The 14,086-nt window shown below is 43.3% G+C and overlaps 1 protein-coding gene across 7 annotated transcripts in view; it reads left to right on the top strand.

Annotated features, from left to right (window-relative positions):
- SPATS2L (spermatogenesis associated serine rich 2 like) overlaps nucleotides 1–14,086 on the top strand; it is a 164,994-nt gene that overhangs the window by 145,179 nt on the left and 5,729 nt on the right. For all 7 annotated transcript variants that reach the window (XM_080798279.1, XM_080798274.1, XM_080798277.1 and 4 more), the window contains 3 exons: nucleotides 3,044–3,102; nucleotides 9,892–10,001; nucleotides 12,544–12,646. In XM_080798279.1, coding sequence (XP_080654405.1) covers nucleotides 3,044–3,102; nucleotides 9,892–10,001; nucleotides 12,544–12,646 — 272 coding nt within the window. The remainder of the gene's footprint in view (nucleotides 1–3,043; nucleotides 3,103–9,891; nucleotides 10,002–12,543; nucleotides 12,647–14,086) is intronic.

Raw genomic sequence — 14,086 nt, 5'->3', positions numbered from 1 at the left:
GGCCGTGTACCCTTTCGGCCTTGTGGCTCCTGGAAGTTCCTGTGCCCTCCCCACCGCTGAGGTCTCTTCCTGGCTCTTCACCCCGCACCGTCCCCACCCTTCTTGCTGACTCTTCTCCCTCCCTCTTCTGCCTCTCTTTCTGTAGGGGATAAAAATTCAAAACGTGTCCTCAGGCAGAGAAGCTGAGTCGTACCGTTGTGACTGGGGCTCCTGACTCCAGATTTCTAGGTTCTCACCTTGTCTCTCTAACAGCTCATCCGTGAGCCTCCTTTTCCTAAGCAAACGTAGAACTGCCCTCTCCGGGTGAGCTGTTAAACACAAACACAAAAAATTGCTTGGCCCATATTGGCTGCATGTGTGAACTTGACAGAGAAGCTAAATATACCTCATAATCACAGGCGCACAAGCCTCTTTTGACTTAACTCAGCATTTCATATGATTAAGACACATATGCTGGTTTATGAGTAGATAGTCTCTGGAAAGAAATGCAAGAAGCTGGTGTTGATGGAGACCCGCAGGGAAGGGAGCCAAATACACGGGGACAGAGGGGGGATGAAGACTCTCTTCTGTACTTCCTCTATTTAAAACACACTGACATCATACTTATTTAATGTCAGTAAAGAACTTGCGGGTATCCTGGTGTGCTGGTCACACCAGCATGATCATATCCAGTGACCCTAAGCCGTATGCGACATGGGGACAGTTGATATCTACACTTGATGGATTAGGCTTAGCGCCCAGTTCTGGAGAGTTCGCCACTCACTGGACACGTCAGTTCTTTCCCTTAGGATTTCCTCATTGGAACGAGCCGCGCTGCTCAGCTCAAGTCCTGACTCGCCAAGTGTTCAGGTTCCATCGTCTGGGTGAGGAGCCCCAAAACTCCTATAGACATATCCCGAAGACACTTCTTACCTTGACAAATATTACAAAATATTCCTCCTAAGAGGAAATAAATTTTAAATACACTTTAAGTTTTAAAAGTACACCTGATAGGGGTAAAAAATACATTGGTTGGAACAGAGAGGTAATAACTACGGATGCTTACTGCCGTGTATTGAAGCACGTTAATTATGAGTTCACAAACTATACAAACAAGCAAAAAAATCTCATTGGTTTCTTCGGAGGGATGCTAGGGAACCAACTATCGTTTTGAAAACGGATCTACCAGCATTTATCCTGCTTACCTATATAAATTGTACTACATGTTAACCCAAAGAGTTGGTAAGGGAAAGTTTCTCTTTGTGCAAGACTTCAAGGTAAATAAGTGAATAAGGAGTAGTAGAATTTGAATAGCCCCGTTTTTAAAACCCTATTTATCCAGGTAACCATCATCAGGGACTGCTGATAATCGTAAAAAATAGAGATGCCCTTTGTATTTCCTACAAATTTGTTATGAGATATAAGAATTTGAATACATTCAGGTTTGGTTTTTTTCTCAGAGGAATATTTATAACTGCGTTGGGTCATTATATGTCTGCTGATGGAAGTAGATAACATAAGGTATCCTTCCTGGAATAAAAACAAATCTGAATCTAATCAGATTTATATATCTCATACCATATTCATAGGAAAATTAAAAGAATGGGTTAAATAATAACATGCAGTACAATCAGCAAAATTAAGACCTTGGACAACTTAACAGAACAAACAACTTGCTTTCTTCAACAGATGAGTTGCAAACAGGGTGTGGAGAGATTAAAAACAGATTTCCTAGACAATCGCCCAATTGCAATGGCTGGACTTACCTAGATCCTGGCTCAAACAAACTGTTAACAAATTAGTAGGGAACAATTAGGGAAATTTGGACATTGAGTAGATACCTGATAATATTAAATTATTGTTAATGTTTGTAGGTATTCTAGTAATTCTATGGTTATAGTCCCAACAAGTCATTATCTTTGTGAGATATATATTGAAGTATTTATGGTTGAAATGAAAATTTTAAAATACCTCGCATCTACACTTACATATACATGAAAATCTGTGAAAGGATATACAGCTGACCCTTAAGCAATGGAGGGGAGACAGTTGGGGTGCCCACCCCCCACACAGTCTAAAGTCTGCGTATAACCTTTTTGACTCCCCCAAAACTTAACTTATAACCTCTGACTGACCAGAAGCCTTACTAATACCATAAAGGGTCCATTCACACATCTCGTATGTTATATGTATTACATAGTATGTTCTTGCAATAAAGGAAGCTAGAGAAGCGAAAATGTTATTGCAAAAGTCATAAGGAGAATACACTTGCGGTATTGTATTGTGTTTACCCAAAACAACACGTGTGTAAGAGGACCTGCAGAGTTCAAGGTGGTGTTCGAGAGTCACCTGGATGAGGGGATTCTGATGCTGTGTTCTGTTGTGAGGGGAACTAGCAGTCAGGATGGGAGAGAAGTGAACTATTGGACAGATTATTATTTATGCAAAGAACTAACCAAAAAGTAATATAGTGTGGGGGAAAAGTTAATTTGAACTTGAAATGCTTCTTTGGGGGAATGAGAACGCGTAGAGTCCTATTACAGAACACGTAGATGGATTGATCCAGGCTCTACTTCCCAAAGCAGGTCCCAGGGCCATCTGCATCAGAGATGCGCCCACCTCCCCGCCCCCCAGCCAGTATCTAGGGGAGCGACGCACAGAAGCATGTGAAAACTACAGGCCTAGATCCCCTGAACCCTGGCTTTTCAAATACTCTTCATATGGTCGTGGAACTTCAGAATTCATAGGGCAAAAGTACTGCCAAGTTTAAATTCAAAGCAGCACAATTCTGAAAGTCGGAAAAGGCTTTTTTTTTTTTTTTTTTTAGATTTGCTGACAATGATTTAATCAGCAGATGTCACTATGAAATACTTGGGAGCAACCCTTCCGTGTTGCCTCATTTTTGGAAAGGCAGAGGGTGCTGCTGGCATTGTAACATAGAAATATTTATGGTAATTTTGTATTTTGTTTAATGAAAATAATTTTTCTTGTGCTTCCAGTGCTTATTAAAGGTTTCTCTTTGACTAAGCATTCTTTGCTTTTGTTTCTGTTTTTCCCCTCTCAGCATCATTGACAAAGAAGTTTCGTTAATGGCAGAAATGGATAAAGTTAAAGAAGAAGCCAGTAAGTAGACACACGGTTGTTTGGTTAGGCGCCTCCTAGTCTGAAGCAATCCGTAGGTCCACTGGCAGTGATATGGATTCTGAGAAAGGTCCTAAAATTCACACCGAGATCCTGGCTAATGAGCTCTGGGACCTCGGGCGAGTCACGTAGCCCCTGGAGACCTGGGGAACCTCGTGTGGGTGCGGCCCCAGGAGCGCACAGCAGAGCAGGTACTCAGCAAAGAGTAGGTGTCCGGCTGAGTTACTTAAAATTGGGGGCATATAAAGGGGTACTTACAGGTAATCAGGTTTAAAATGACATCGAATTTAAAATTAAATTTTCAAACATCGGTTTTATGCTTTTGCAACTTCCATATCTGGCTATGTGACTTAAAAGGATATGTTTCCCTTGTTCTTTCTTAGGTTCAGCTACCTCAAGTTTGACACATCACATTCCTCTAAGAAAACTGTCCATTTGAAACTTTACTTAAATTCCCCTTAACATTTTGAATCACATCTATAAATTAAACGTCTGCCTTTTTTTCCGAGCACTTCGGATGCCGGGCAAGGCAAACTCACCAGCCTAAAAGCAACATGTTCCAAGCTTTTAAACAGCTCTTATAAGATTAATAATTCAAACGTAGAGATGTACTAAGTGAAGTTTTCTTAAAACACTCCCAGTTCTGTTTACAAACTCAGTCATATCTGCTGCCAGCTGCCAGCTTAACACCTCACAAGAAAATCAATGACAGGTTTTAAGTTGAAATCACAAATGAGACTATTTAATGTCCCAAATACCCTGTTTAAATAATAAACACCCTCAGACAATCTTAAAATATTCGTATACACTGGGTTGGATTTATTGTATTATCTTTATACTTATTTCTAGTTCTCAGTTTGTCCAATGGTCATAAAACTATTCAACAGATAGTAGGACAGATTTAAACTCCCACAAACAGGCTGGGGTTCACGGGGGGGGGGGGGGGGGGAGAGCGGGGGGCGAGGGGACATTGTGAGACCAGATTGCTTTGTCAGCGACAATAGCAAGCCCCAGGTGGGGCTGCTAAGCCCTCTCTTAGGATCAAATGCAGTCCCCTGTCATTGATGAGAAGCCTAAAACCATAGTTTTCACCTGGGATCTGGGCTTACAATTCTTATCTCCTGTGCATTTTATTTATTTTTTTATTTTTTAAAAAGATTTTGTTTATTTATTTGACTGACAGAGATCACAGGTCGGCTGAGAGGCAGGCAGAGAGAGGGGGAAGCAGGCTCCCTGCTGAGCAGAGAGCCCAGTGCAGGGACCCTGAGATCCCAGGACCCTGAGATCATGACCTGAGCCGAAGGCAGAGGCTTTAACCCACTTCGACAGCGGTGTCTTTCTTTTTACCAGAATGAAGGATCCGACCAAATTCTTCATTCTTTTTCTATTTTTCTTGTCTGGCCCTTGGTCGTAATTCAGTAGTCACTTTGTGAAAAGTAACGATTGGTATTTTTGTTACACAATTTTTAAAAAATGATTTTAAGCAACGTCCGAGAATTTCAAATAACAGCAAGTTTTATGAAATAAGACGAAATGTGATCCAGGGTTCAGCTATGGAATATTTAGGCAGTTACACAATCCCTTTGAATGTGAAATTATTTTATTTTATAAAATGTTTTTATTTTATAAAATAAATATTATTTTATTCTTATGAACTTTGTTCATTTCTTCAGTAAAGTTGCTTTCCACATGATCCGGGATATCCCCCATTTCCTAGGTATAGCTTATTCTTTCTTGTTAGTTTCATGTCCTATTGATAACAATGTGAGCAGCCAACACAGACACAAACGGGTCTCTAGCACCAAAATACAAAGTTACTAGCACATCCCCTCCTAAGAGGTTAACAGTAGACCTCAGATATCACGTGCTCATTCTATCTTCTTCTTCTTTCTTTAAGATTTTATTTATTTATTTGACAGAGAGAGATCACAAGTAGGCAGAGAGGCAGGCAGAGAGAGAGAGGGGGGAAGCAGGCTCCCCGCTGAGCAGAGAGCCCGATGCAGGGCTCGATCCCAGGACCCTGAGATCATGACCTGAGCCGAAGGCAGAGGCTTTAACCCACTGGGCCACCCAGGCGCCCCTCATTCTATCTTCTTGAGAGAATAATATTAGGATCCAAGACCTGTGGGATTTGGAGCATCTCTGGAGAGCTTCCCCATTTTTAAAATTCACTCAATTAATAAACATTTACTGTGCGCTCGCGTATGTGTTACGCACTATCACAAACCGGGTGTGACAGCAAACAGCAAACTCTGGGACCTGCACACACAGAATTCTCAGCCTAGCTAAAAGCGTGAGATTGGTTGGTAGGGTTTGCCTAACTTCATTCAGTCATTGGTGCCAAGGCTCCTAGTTTGAGAACTGCCCAGAGCCCCTGGGAAGCCATTTTGCTTGTGCTGGGGACAAGCAAGACTGAGTTCAAATCCACGTTCCACCTATTTACTGGCTGTGTGCCTTTGAGCCATTTGTTAAACTCCTCAACATCCACACTTACTTCTCAGAAGAGGCGGAATAAGAATAGTATCATCTCAAATAGTTACTGTAAAGATAAAAGGGGAAAGTATATATGCCAGGCACTTAGCGCAGTGCCTGACCCAGTCTGTGCACAAAAAGGGAAAAGCACTCACTAGGGAAGGGGTCAGTCCAGCCTCCTCACATGACCGCCAGAAAATGGAGGCCGACCGAGCTCGGCAGCGTCTCTCAGGTGCCACAGGCGTGTCTCCACAGGCAGAGGGAACCACTGGATTTCCCTCCACTAAGAACTGAACCGTCTTTCCAACCACTGTCTTGAGATGGCTCATCTATGGTCTCCGGAGTCCTTTCCACATTTTCCATTTGCTGCACATGTTACACACCTTATTTCCTCAGTTGTAACATAAGCCCCTCTGTCCGTCATGGCACCTGACGTAGTGCTGAGAAGACTGTAGGTACTTCATAATATCTGTTAAGTGAATTATTGTAATTAATTCAGTATCTGTAGGCTGTGGGATCCAATATTAGTAATAGCAAAAAAAAAAAAGGAAGTATATTCTAGATGAACATATCTCACTTTATGAATATTTGAGGCTAGCATTTTTTTAGTGTATGATACTAAACATGTCGCATAGGTTATTTCATTTAGTTCCACAGTAGCCCTAAAAATAATATGATTATTATGTTTATTAGATGAAGAAGCAAAACATGTTGTAGTGTTGTGGTCTCAGACTCTGTTTGAAAGAACTGAAGATCAAAATAGGTGTGTTCTTGGAGCATCAAATTTATTGGAGATACGGGAAGAAAACATTAACAGGAGTGCACATCTCTTGGGAGGTGAAGGAAGAACTCACAAGAGTAAAAGGGTAAAAGTATCAAAGAATCTTCGTGCTTGAAACAAGCTTTGTGTCCCAGCTCCTCCCCCCCCGGATTTCAAGCCCACCCTCTGCTAAAGAGTATTATTTGAGAAGCCCTAAAATTTTCCATGGTTCATGCAACAAGAGCCAGTTTCCAGTGTGTTCCAAAAACTTGAAGGCATTCATAAATCCTATTGTGAAAGTGGATTTCAGCCTACCAGATACTGTTTATAAAAGTACCTCAATAATACTAATGAAGTCCCGAATGCAGTGAAAATGAAAGCTGCATGAAACTGTCTCTCTACAGATTTCCAAAAGGATGTTGCTTTCAAAACATTCCTTATTATTCTATTTTAAATTTGAGGATCAGTGAGTCTTAGGATCTGGTCTGGTTTTGTTTTTGCTTTTTGTTTCTGTGATTGATGTTTTTGAGGTGAACCTGTTAGTGTCCCCACAGAATATTGGCTTTAGATCTCCAGTTTTAAGGCTTTTCCATAATGAAGGGCTTTGAGATGTTAATGAGACTGTATGTAAAATTCATCCCAACACTGGCTGAGGCAAAAGTATTCATTTTCATGCACATTTGCATGCGGGTAAACTCAGAATTTATTGGTGATTTTGCACCCGCATTCCTATTTCAGGACCCATTTATATCTATTTCTACAAAATCTTTTGTGCGAATGCCCAAATTCTTCTCAAAAAGTACGATTATCCCTAATTGTCACCAGTCCCACAAATGATCCATTAAGAAAAGTCAGATCTGTTTAACTGTAGTCATTCAGGTTCTGCTGACCCCTTTACTCTCGGCTCACCAAGTCTAGGCCTTCGGAATTTCTTTTTTTAATCTTTGCAAGAGCAAAGCACTTTGCTTCAACTCCCTGCTCAAGAATCGTTTTTTCATGCTACAGACTTAGTCTCATTCCTATGTTGAATTATGGCAAATATATAAATAATCAAAGGTATACATGTTAAACATGCCTCAGTGGTCCTTCTAGAAAAAGAACTGTCCTTATTTGTGTATTCTTTTTTTTTTTTTTTCAAGATTTATTTATGTTTGAGAGAGAGCGCACTCATGGAGGGGAAGGCCAGAGGGAGAACGAGACTCTTAAGCAGACTCTGTGCTAAGCCCAGAGCCTGACACGGGGCTCGATCTTATGACCCCAAGATCATGACCTGAGCCAAAACCAAGAGTCGGACACTTAAGCGCCTGCGGCACCCAAGCACCTCGCATATTGCTTTTTTTTTTTTTTTCAATAAGTGTTTTCTTAAAATTTTTAAAAAGATTTTATTTATTTATTTGACAGAGATCACAAGTGGGCACAGAGGCAGGCAGAGAGAGAGGAAGGGAAGCAGGCTCCCTGCTGAGCAGAGAGCCCAGCGCAGGGCTCGATCCCAGGACCCTGGGATCATGACCTGAGCCAAAGGCAGAGGCTTTAACCCACTGAGCCACACAGGCGCCCCCGCATACTGCTTTTAAATAATGGATTGATGCGTTCATTCAGCCCTTCATTCAGCAAATGTACATACTGGGCACCCACTTTGTACCAGGCCCTGGGCAATGTGGACACGAAAAACTGTTAAGTGTAGCCTCTGCCATGATTGGAGATGCCTCCAAGCGCCAGGCTGGGATCATTAATGAGCCAGGCAGGGCAGGGAGTGACGACGGCACGATGGGCGCCACGCTCCATCCATAAAGGGCAACAACTCAAGGGTAGCCAGTTGTTGCCACATGGGGATGTTGGCCAACTGTGGCCAGAAATTCTAATATTTTAGGAGAAGCCAGAAATCCAGCTTCTGAGTGAAATCTCCTAATTTTCAATGCGGACAATTCATTTGTATAAGTAAAATGTGGACCAAACAAAACATAACGTACTCTGTGGCCACACATGAGAGTAGGCCACCTCTGTGTGCCCTCTTTGTGTGACTGGATAACTGGGACATCATTCAGTAATACACGGTCTGTACTCGGATGGATTCTTTGCACAACCATCATGGGAACTCGTTTTCCGCTAGCTCCCCTATGTCCTGAAAGACTACGGGCACACATCAGCCTCCATCCACTCAGCTACATGGGTTTGTAAATGGGAGGCAAGGGGAGTCCTGGTGGGTAATCAGAGCATGATTAGAGGAGTTTAGCAAACAATTAGGCCTTGTGAGTCATAGATTACTGATTCTATCGACATCTCAACATTTGTATCAGCATTAAAGATAATGTTTCTCAGTCTGTCTGCAGCATGGATTATAGTTTGCAGGAAATCTTAACCCTTGATTGCTTTTCAACTTTTCGAGGGGTTTTGAAGTGGCTGTTTTTGACATTTATACATTAAGAACTTTACGGTGAGAAATCATTGTTCGGCTCTGCGTGTATGCTGTGAATCTGGTCTAATAAAGCAGTAGACTTTTGTTCAGCCAAGAAAGGAATGTGACTCCAACATGTGTAGCATCTTCATTGGGTGGACTTCTTTCTTCTCATAACTCAAAATGCTTGTCCAAAAGAAATGAAGGCAGTTCGTCTTTGACTTCAAATTAGAGAACAACAAACTATCTCTTGGAAGAGGAAATTTTATATTTCAATCTCACTCTATGTGATTGTATGCATTGCTTTTGAGCTAGCGGTAGAATCTTTTGGGAAACACAGACACGTGCCACAAGTTCACCTGTGGACTGCTACCTCTGCTTGAACCTTCAGGCCATCCGACAGACGTGTGAAATGTGGCACCAGAAAACTCCCTGGTGTCTTCTGTGCGGATGCTAAAGAGGATACACAAATCCAGTCCAAGCGGGTTGTGACTCACCCTGGACATTTTTCCATGGGGGACGCTTAAAACAAGGCACTCTGGTCTAGAACTTCTCTTTGGTTGCAAAAATGGCAACAGATCTGCAGAGTATCAAAAGCAGAGGCATTTTTTAGCTCACAAAAAGCTAATAAAATAAAACTTCGATGTCACATTCCAATGATACAGCGAGTGGCTCTAAATGAGTAAGTGGTAAAGTTCAGAAGGTCTGATGCTGTTAGAATTTAATAGTCTGGCACATCCAGGAGAACGGTTTTTGCTTAGTGGCCTCCCTATCTTTGTGATATCATTCAGACAGGATTTCACCAAGTGTCTTTTTTTGGTGATAGTGGTTCTGAGTAACGCACAAGTTGCAAAGACTAAATTAAGGAAGTGAGATCAGACGGCAGTGAGGAAAGCGAAGAAGACCGTGGGTGTACAGTGAATCCAAAGGGACCGTGTTTGATTTAGGAGTTGGTGGATAAGGACATACGGAAATGATCAGTCCCGAGCACCGAGGGCCAACCCACCTCAGTAACCAACTCGGAAAACCTCGTCATGGTCCAACAGAGCGATCAGTACGTGGAGGGAGAACCGATCCCATGAAATAGGTCATTTAATATGTTTAGATCGCTGGCCCTAACGCATTATTCTTTCTTATTTGGCAGTGGAAATCCTGACTGCTCGTCAGAAGAAAGCGGAAGAACTAAAGAGACTGACGGATCTGGCCAGTCAGATGGCGGAGATGCAGCTGGCTGAACTCAGGGCAGAAATTAAGGTCAGTTCTAAAATATCACAGCCTGAACCCGGAGCCAGAGATCTGATCCCCATTACGTTTGTTTTGCATCGATAAGAGTGCGGCTGTCTGAGGATCTGATGTAACGCACCCAGCTTTAATGCTCTTTCCCAGTGCTGAACTAGAGACTACAGAAGGGCAAAGAACCCACTAATCACTGTATTTAAGTCTACTATGGTTTGCAGGGATATATTATTACGGAGGAGAAGTACGAGCTCTTTTCTTAGTCGGTAGAGACTGACCCAAATAAAATGTACTCAACCACGAATTAGAGCTGGAATGGGGGATATTATTTTCACCATATGTAATTCGGGTGTATGTATATAAGCACTCAGACGTGGGAACACACGGCGAGTGTGAACCTGGTAGAACAGTAAGGATGCTAAAGCTTACATAATACACAGCGACTTCTTTCTTGTATCCTTTTCTAGCTGACTTGCCCTTTTATTAAGAAGACCACCCACAGATATGTATTTATTGGATCTCTATAGTGGCAAGCGATAGAAGCTGACCCTGGCTAACCTCGAGAATAAGAGGAAGTGGAAAGAAAATGAGTGCAGCTCAGCGAAGTGTGATCGGAGGACTCCAGGCTACACTTGGGCAGAAACCCAGGCAGCCTCCCGGGTGACATAGACAGCTGTAATTACCAGACTCTCTTCAGGGCACCGTCAGAGTGGGGGACCTTCAGATGCCATCAGCCTTTGTGCCACCCCACCCGATTCACGTCCCAAAGAAAGAGATTCTGATTGGCCTCAGCCTGAATCACAGACACCACTGGGCTAAGGGAGGCCTTGACTGACAGACCCACCAACACTGGGGATCTTTGAAACCACATTGGGATACGGTTATCAGGAGGAGAGAGGTTACCCGAAGGACAAAAACAGGTGTCTACAACAAAACGGGAACTTACAGTTTATACATTTTCCATTATCCTCTTCTTTTTCCCCAGTGCCCTGACCATACACACGTATACACATGGGCTCAGCGTCTGCCCAGCTTCTAAGGTCTAGATTGCTTTGAGGACACAGTTGCTACTCACTTTCTAAGTAGGACTGTCTGCTCATCCAGGCATAAAAGTTGTTGGGGTGGCAGAAAGTGGCAAGCGCCTTCAGTCCCCTCTGCCCTGGTTAAGCATGAAAGGGAGCCCCTTGGGAATAAGGACCTCCTCTGAGGGTCCTGAGAAGTCCTAATGGTCTTTCCCTTCTCGTCTGGTCTTTGTTGTTGCCAACCAGTCACTTGCAATGGCCTCCTACCCAGCCTTTCTGCCTCCACTGTCTCCCTCCAGCCTGGTCATCCACCCTAAGACCAGAGTCATAGTCCAGAGCAGATCTGGCCTCCCGCATTATGGCCTCCCCTTTCCCTCAGAATGAAATCCACAGCTGGACTCCATTATATATAAATATATGTATACATACACACACACACATATATATATATTCTGAGCTCTGTGCCCTGCCAGGTTAGAACATCCAGTAAGGAAGGTGAAGTTGCCAGCTCCGGGTCTGTGTCATCTACTTACTTTCCAAGTTTCATTTCTGCCTATCCAGATGCCACTCATCAAAAAATGGTTAACGGCACAGGCTTTAGGCTGAAACAGTCCAGCTCCTGTGACTTGGGTAAATTAAATTCCTCTCAGATTCCTAGAACCTTGATTCCCTCTCTATAAAATAGAGATAATAACAGAACTGACTTCATAATAATGCGATCAGATGAAAATGAGATTATCTGTTAAGAATTTGGTCCGCGTCTGGTAAATGATCAATATATTTCTTTTAATGTTCCAGCACAAATGCTCCCTCTCACATAACACTTCCCCTATGCCCCTTGGGAGGAAATCATTCTTCCTCTTTTGTATTCCTCAAGCACCTACCACATTCTACCTCGTATTGTGGTATCTGTTTCCCTTGTCTTGTGGTAAACTCCCTGGCAAATTCAGGAGGGACTGAGTCATAGTTATTTCTGTATTTCTCACTCTGTCATCTACACACAGATCTTAATTTTAAATGAATTGAAAAGCAATCTCTTTCCCACTTCCTTTAACAACACTTGAAATTCTACCATTCAAGATAACGTTTTCTAGTTACTAAAGGCTTTTTGAGTGTCCTGCTTCCCTGTTAGGATGGGGAAGGATAATGTGTCTTCTTTCAAGAGTGGGTAACACCTTAGCAAGTCACTGGCCAAATTAGAAAGACTGCCAGAATGCAATCCTGCAATCCCAAAATCTGTAACGGGACAGAACATGCTAGAAGGAGGGCGAGGGGTGCTGAGGGTTAAACACGGGAGTCCAGACGCACATTTTGCCCGATCACAGTTTTCTCCAGGTCTGGGCAGGGGAAAGGCAAGACCCTCACAGAGTCCCGGAAGGAGAAGGTGATGGATGTTTCTCCAGGCAGGTCAGACCAGGCCTGGTTTGACGGAGCCTCCCAGGGGCAGAGCTGGCATGCCCGGCCTCCTGGTTAGAAGGGACAGCGGCCGCTGAGTGCCTGGGTCACTCCTGTAACCGTGGGGCTCTTGTCTCCTCCAGCACTTCGTCAGCGAGCGGAAGTACGACGAAGAGCTCGGGAGAGCCGCCCGGTTCTCCTGCGACATCGAGCAGCTAAAGGCCCAAATCATGCTCTGCGGAGAAAGTGAGTTTTGCGTACTTGCTAAATAATTCTGTGTGAGTTAAGCTTGGTGCTATTTGGAGTTGATACCGGAAATGTCAGGTGTGCGGTCCCCCAGGGGGGTTAAAGCGAGGTCTAAAGAGATTTAATGATCTAAGGTCACAACACAAGTCACTAGAAATGTCAAGATTTGAACTTAGAATCTTCAAATGCCACTGCCCGTCCGTAAATCCCCGGGATTTATGAAGCAGAACAGAACGGGTCAGCTAGTCTCTATCTTTTGCAAACTTTTCTTAAGCACCGCCGGATAAACTGCCTCTCTGATTTCCAACCGCCTGGTCCCGCAGAGACCTGTTACCCCCGAGAGCCGGTCTCCCTAACAAGTCTGGGGACAATCGGCTCTTGTCCTGAAGGGCCCAGCTGTTGTCTGCGAACGGCTCGCGGCGCCCTGACTCTCTCCCGCTGGCCGGGTCTGTGTGCTTGCCGGGGGAAGTCTGCAGATAATGAAGGACTTCACTTCAACCATTAGCTTTAGGCTTGTTCGCTATTAAGCCTTAATTAGAGCAGTTAATGTGCAACAAAATTGGCTGATCTTTTTTTCTCCTACTCTAGCCCACCCATGGGGGGGGCGGGAACGAACAGTGAGGTGGCGTTAAGGACGGGAACAAGGAGGAAAGGAAGGACTGGCGAGGGACGTGGATTCCCCACAACCTCAGAGTCAGCTGGAAATTTGCGATGTGGCTGCACTTTTGTTTTCAAAGTCGAAAGTGCTTTTTTTTTCCCCCAAGTATTAAAAAATAGAAGCTTGATCTAAAAATTTGAGAACTGTATTAAATAGAACATGCCATTACTTTTATGTATCCCTCACATTTTTTTTAAGATTTTATTTATTATTTATTTGACAGAGATCACAAGTAGGCAGAGAGGCAGGCAGAGAGAGAGGAAGGGAAGCAGGCTCCCCGCCGAGCAGAGAGCCCGTTGTGGGGCTCAATCCCAGGACCCTGGGATCATGACCTGAGCTGAAGGCAGAGGCTTAACCCACTGAGCCACCCAGCGCCCCTCCCTCACACTTTTTATGCACGTTTCATTTGTGTAAGTCATATACTACATCTCTCATGATACTGCATGTTATAATTTATTATACTATACTACATAATACAAAGTAATTGATTCGTTTTTATCATTTCACAACATATGGTTGAGATTTTTCCATGTTAACATGTTTAACTCATAATTTATATGAATATAATGGACACAACCAGTCCCCTGATTGTGGACATTCAGGTTGCTACCAACTTTTTCACCGTTAAAATAACAGCACTGTGAGCATCCTTCTTCACCTATCTTTGGCAGTTATCTGATTTCCTGACTGAATGCCTTTTTTTTTTTTTAAGATTTTATTTTTGAGAACTCTTTACAGACAACATGGGCTTGAACTCACAACCCCAAGATCAAGAGTCACAC

The sequence above is a fragment of the Martes martes genome (assembly GCF_963455335.1).
Source record: "Martes martes genome assembly, chromosome: 3".
Lineage (NCBI taxonomy): Eukaryota > Metazoa > Chordata > Mammalia > Carnivora > Mustelidae > Martes > Martes martes.
The sequence above is the reverse complement of the archived record's forward strand: the minus strand, read 5'-3'. Positions and strand labels throughout refer to the sequence as shown.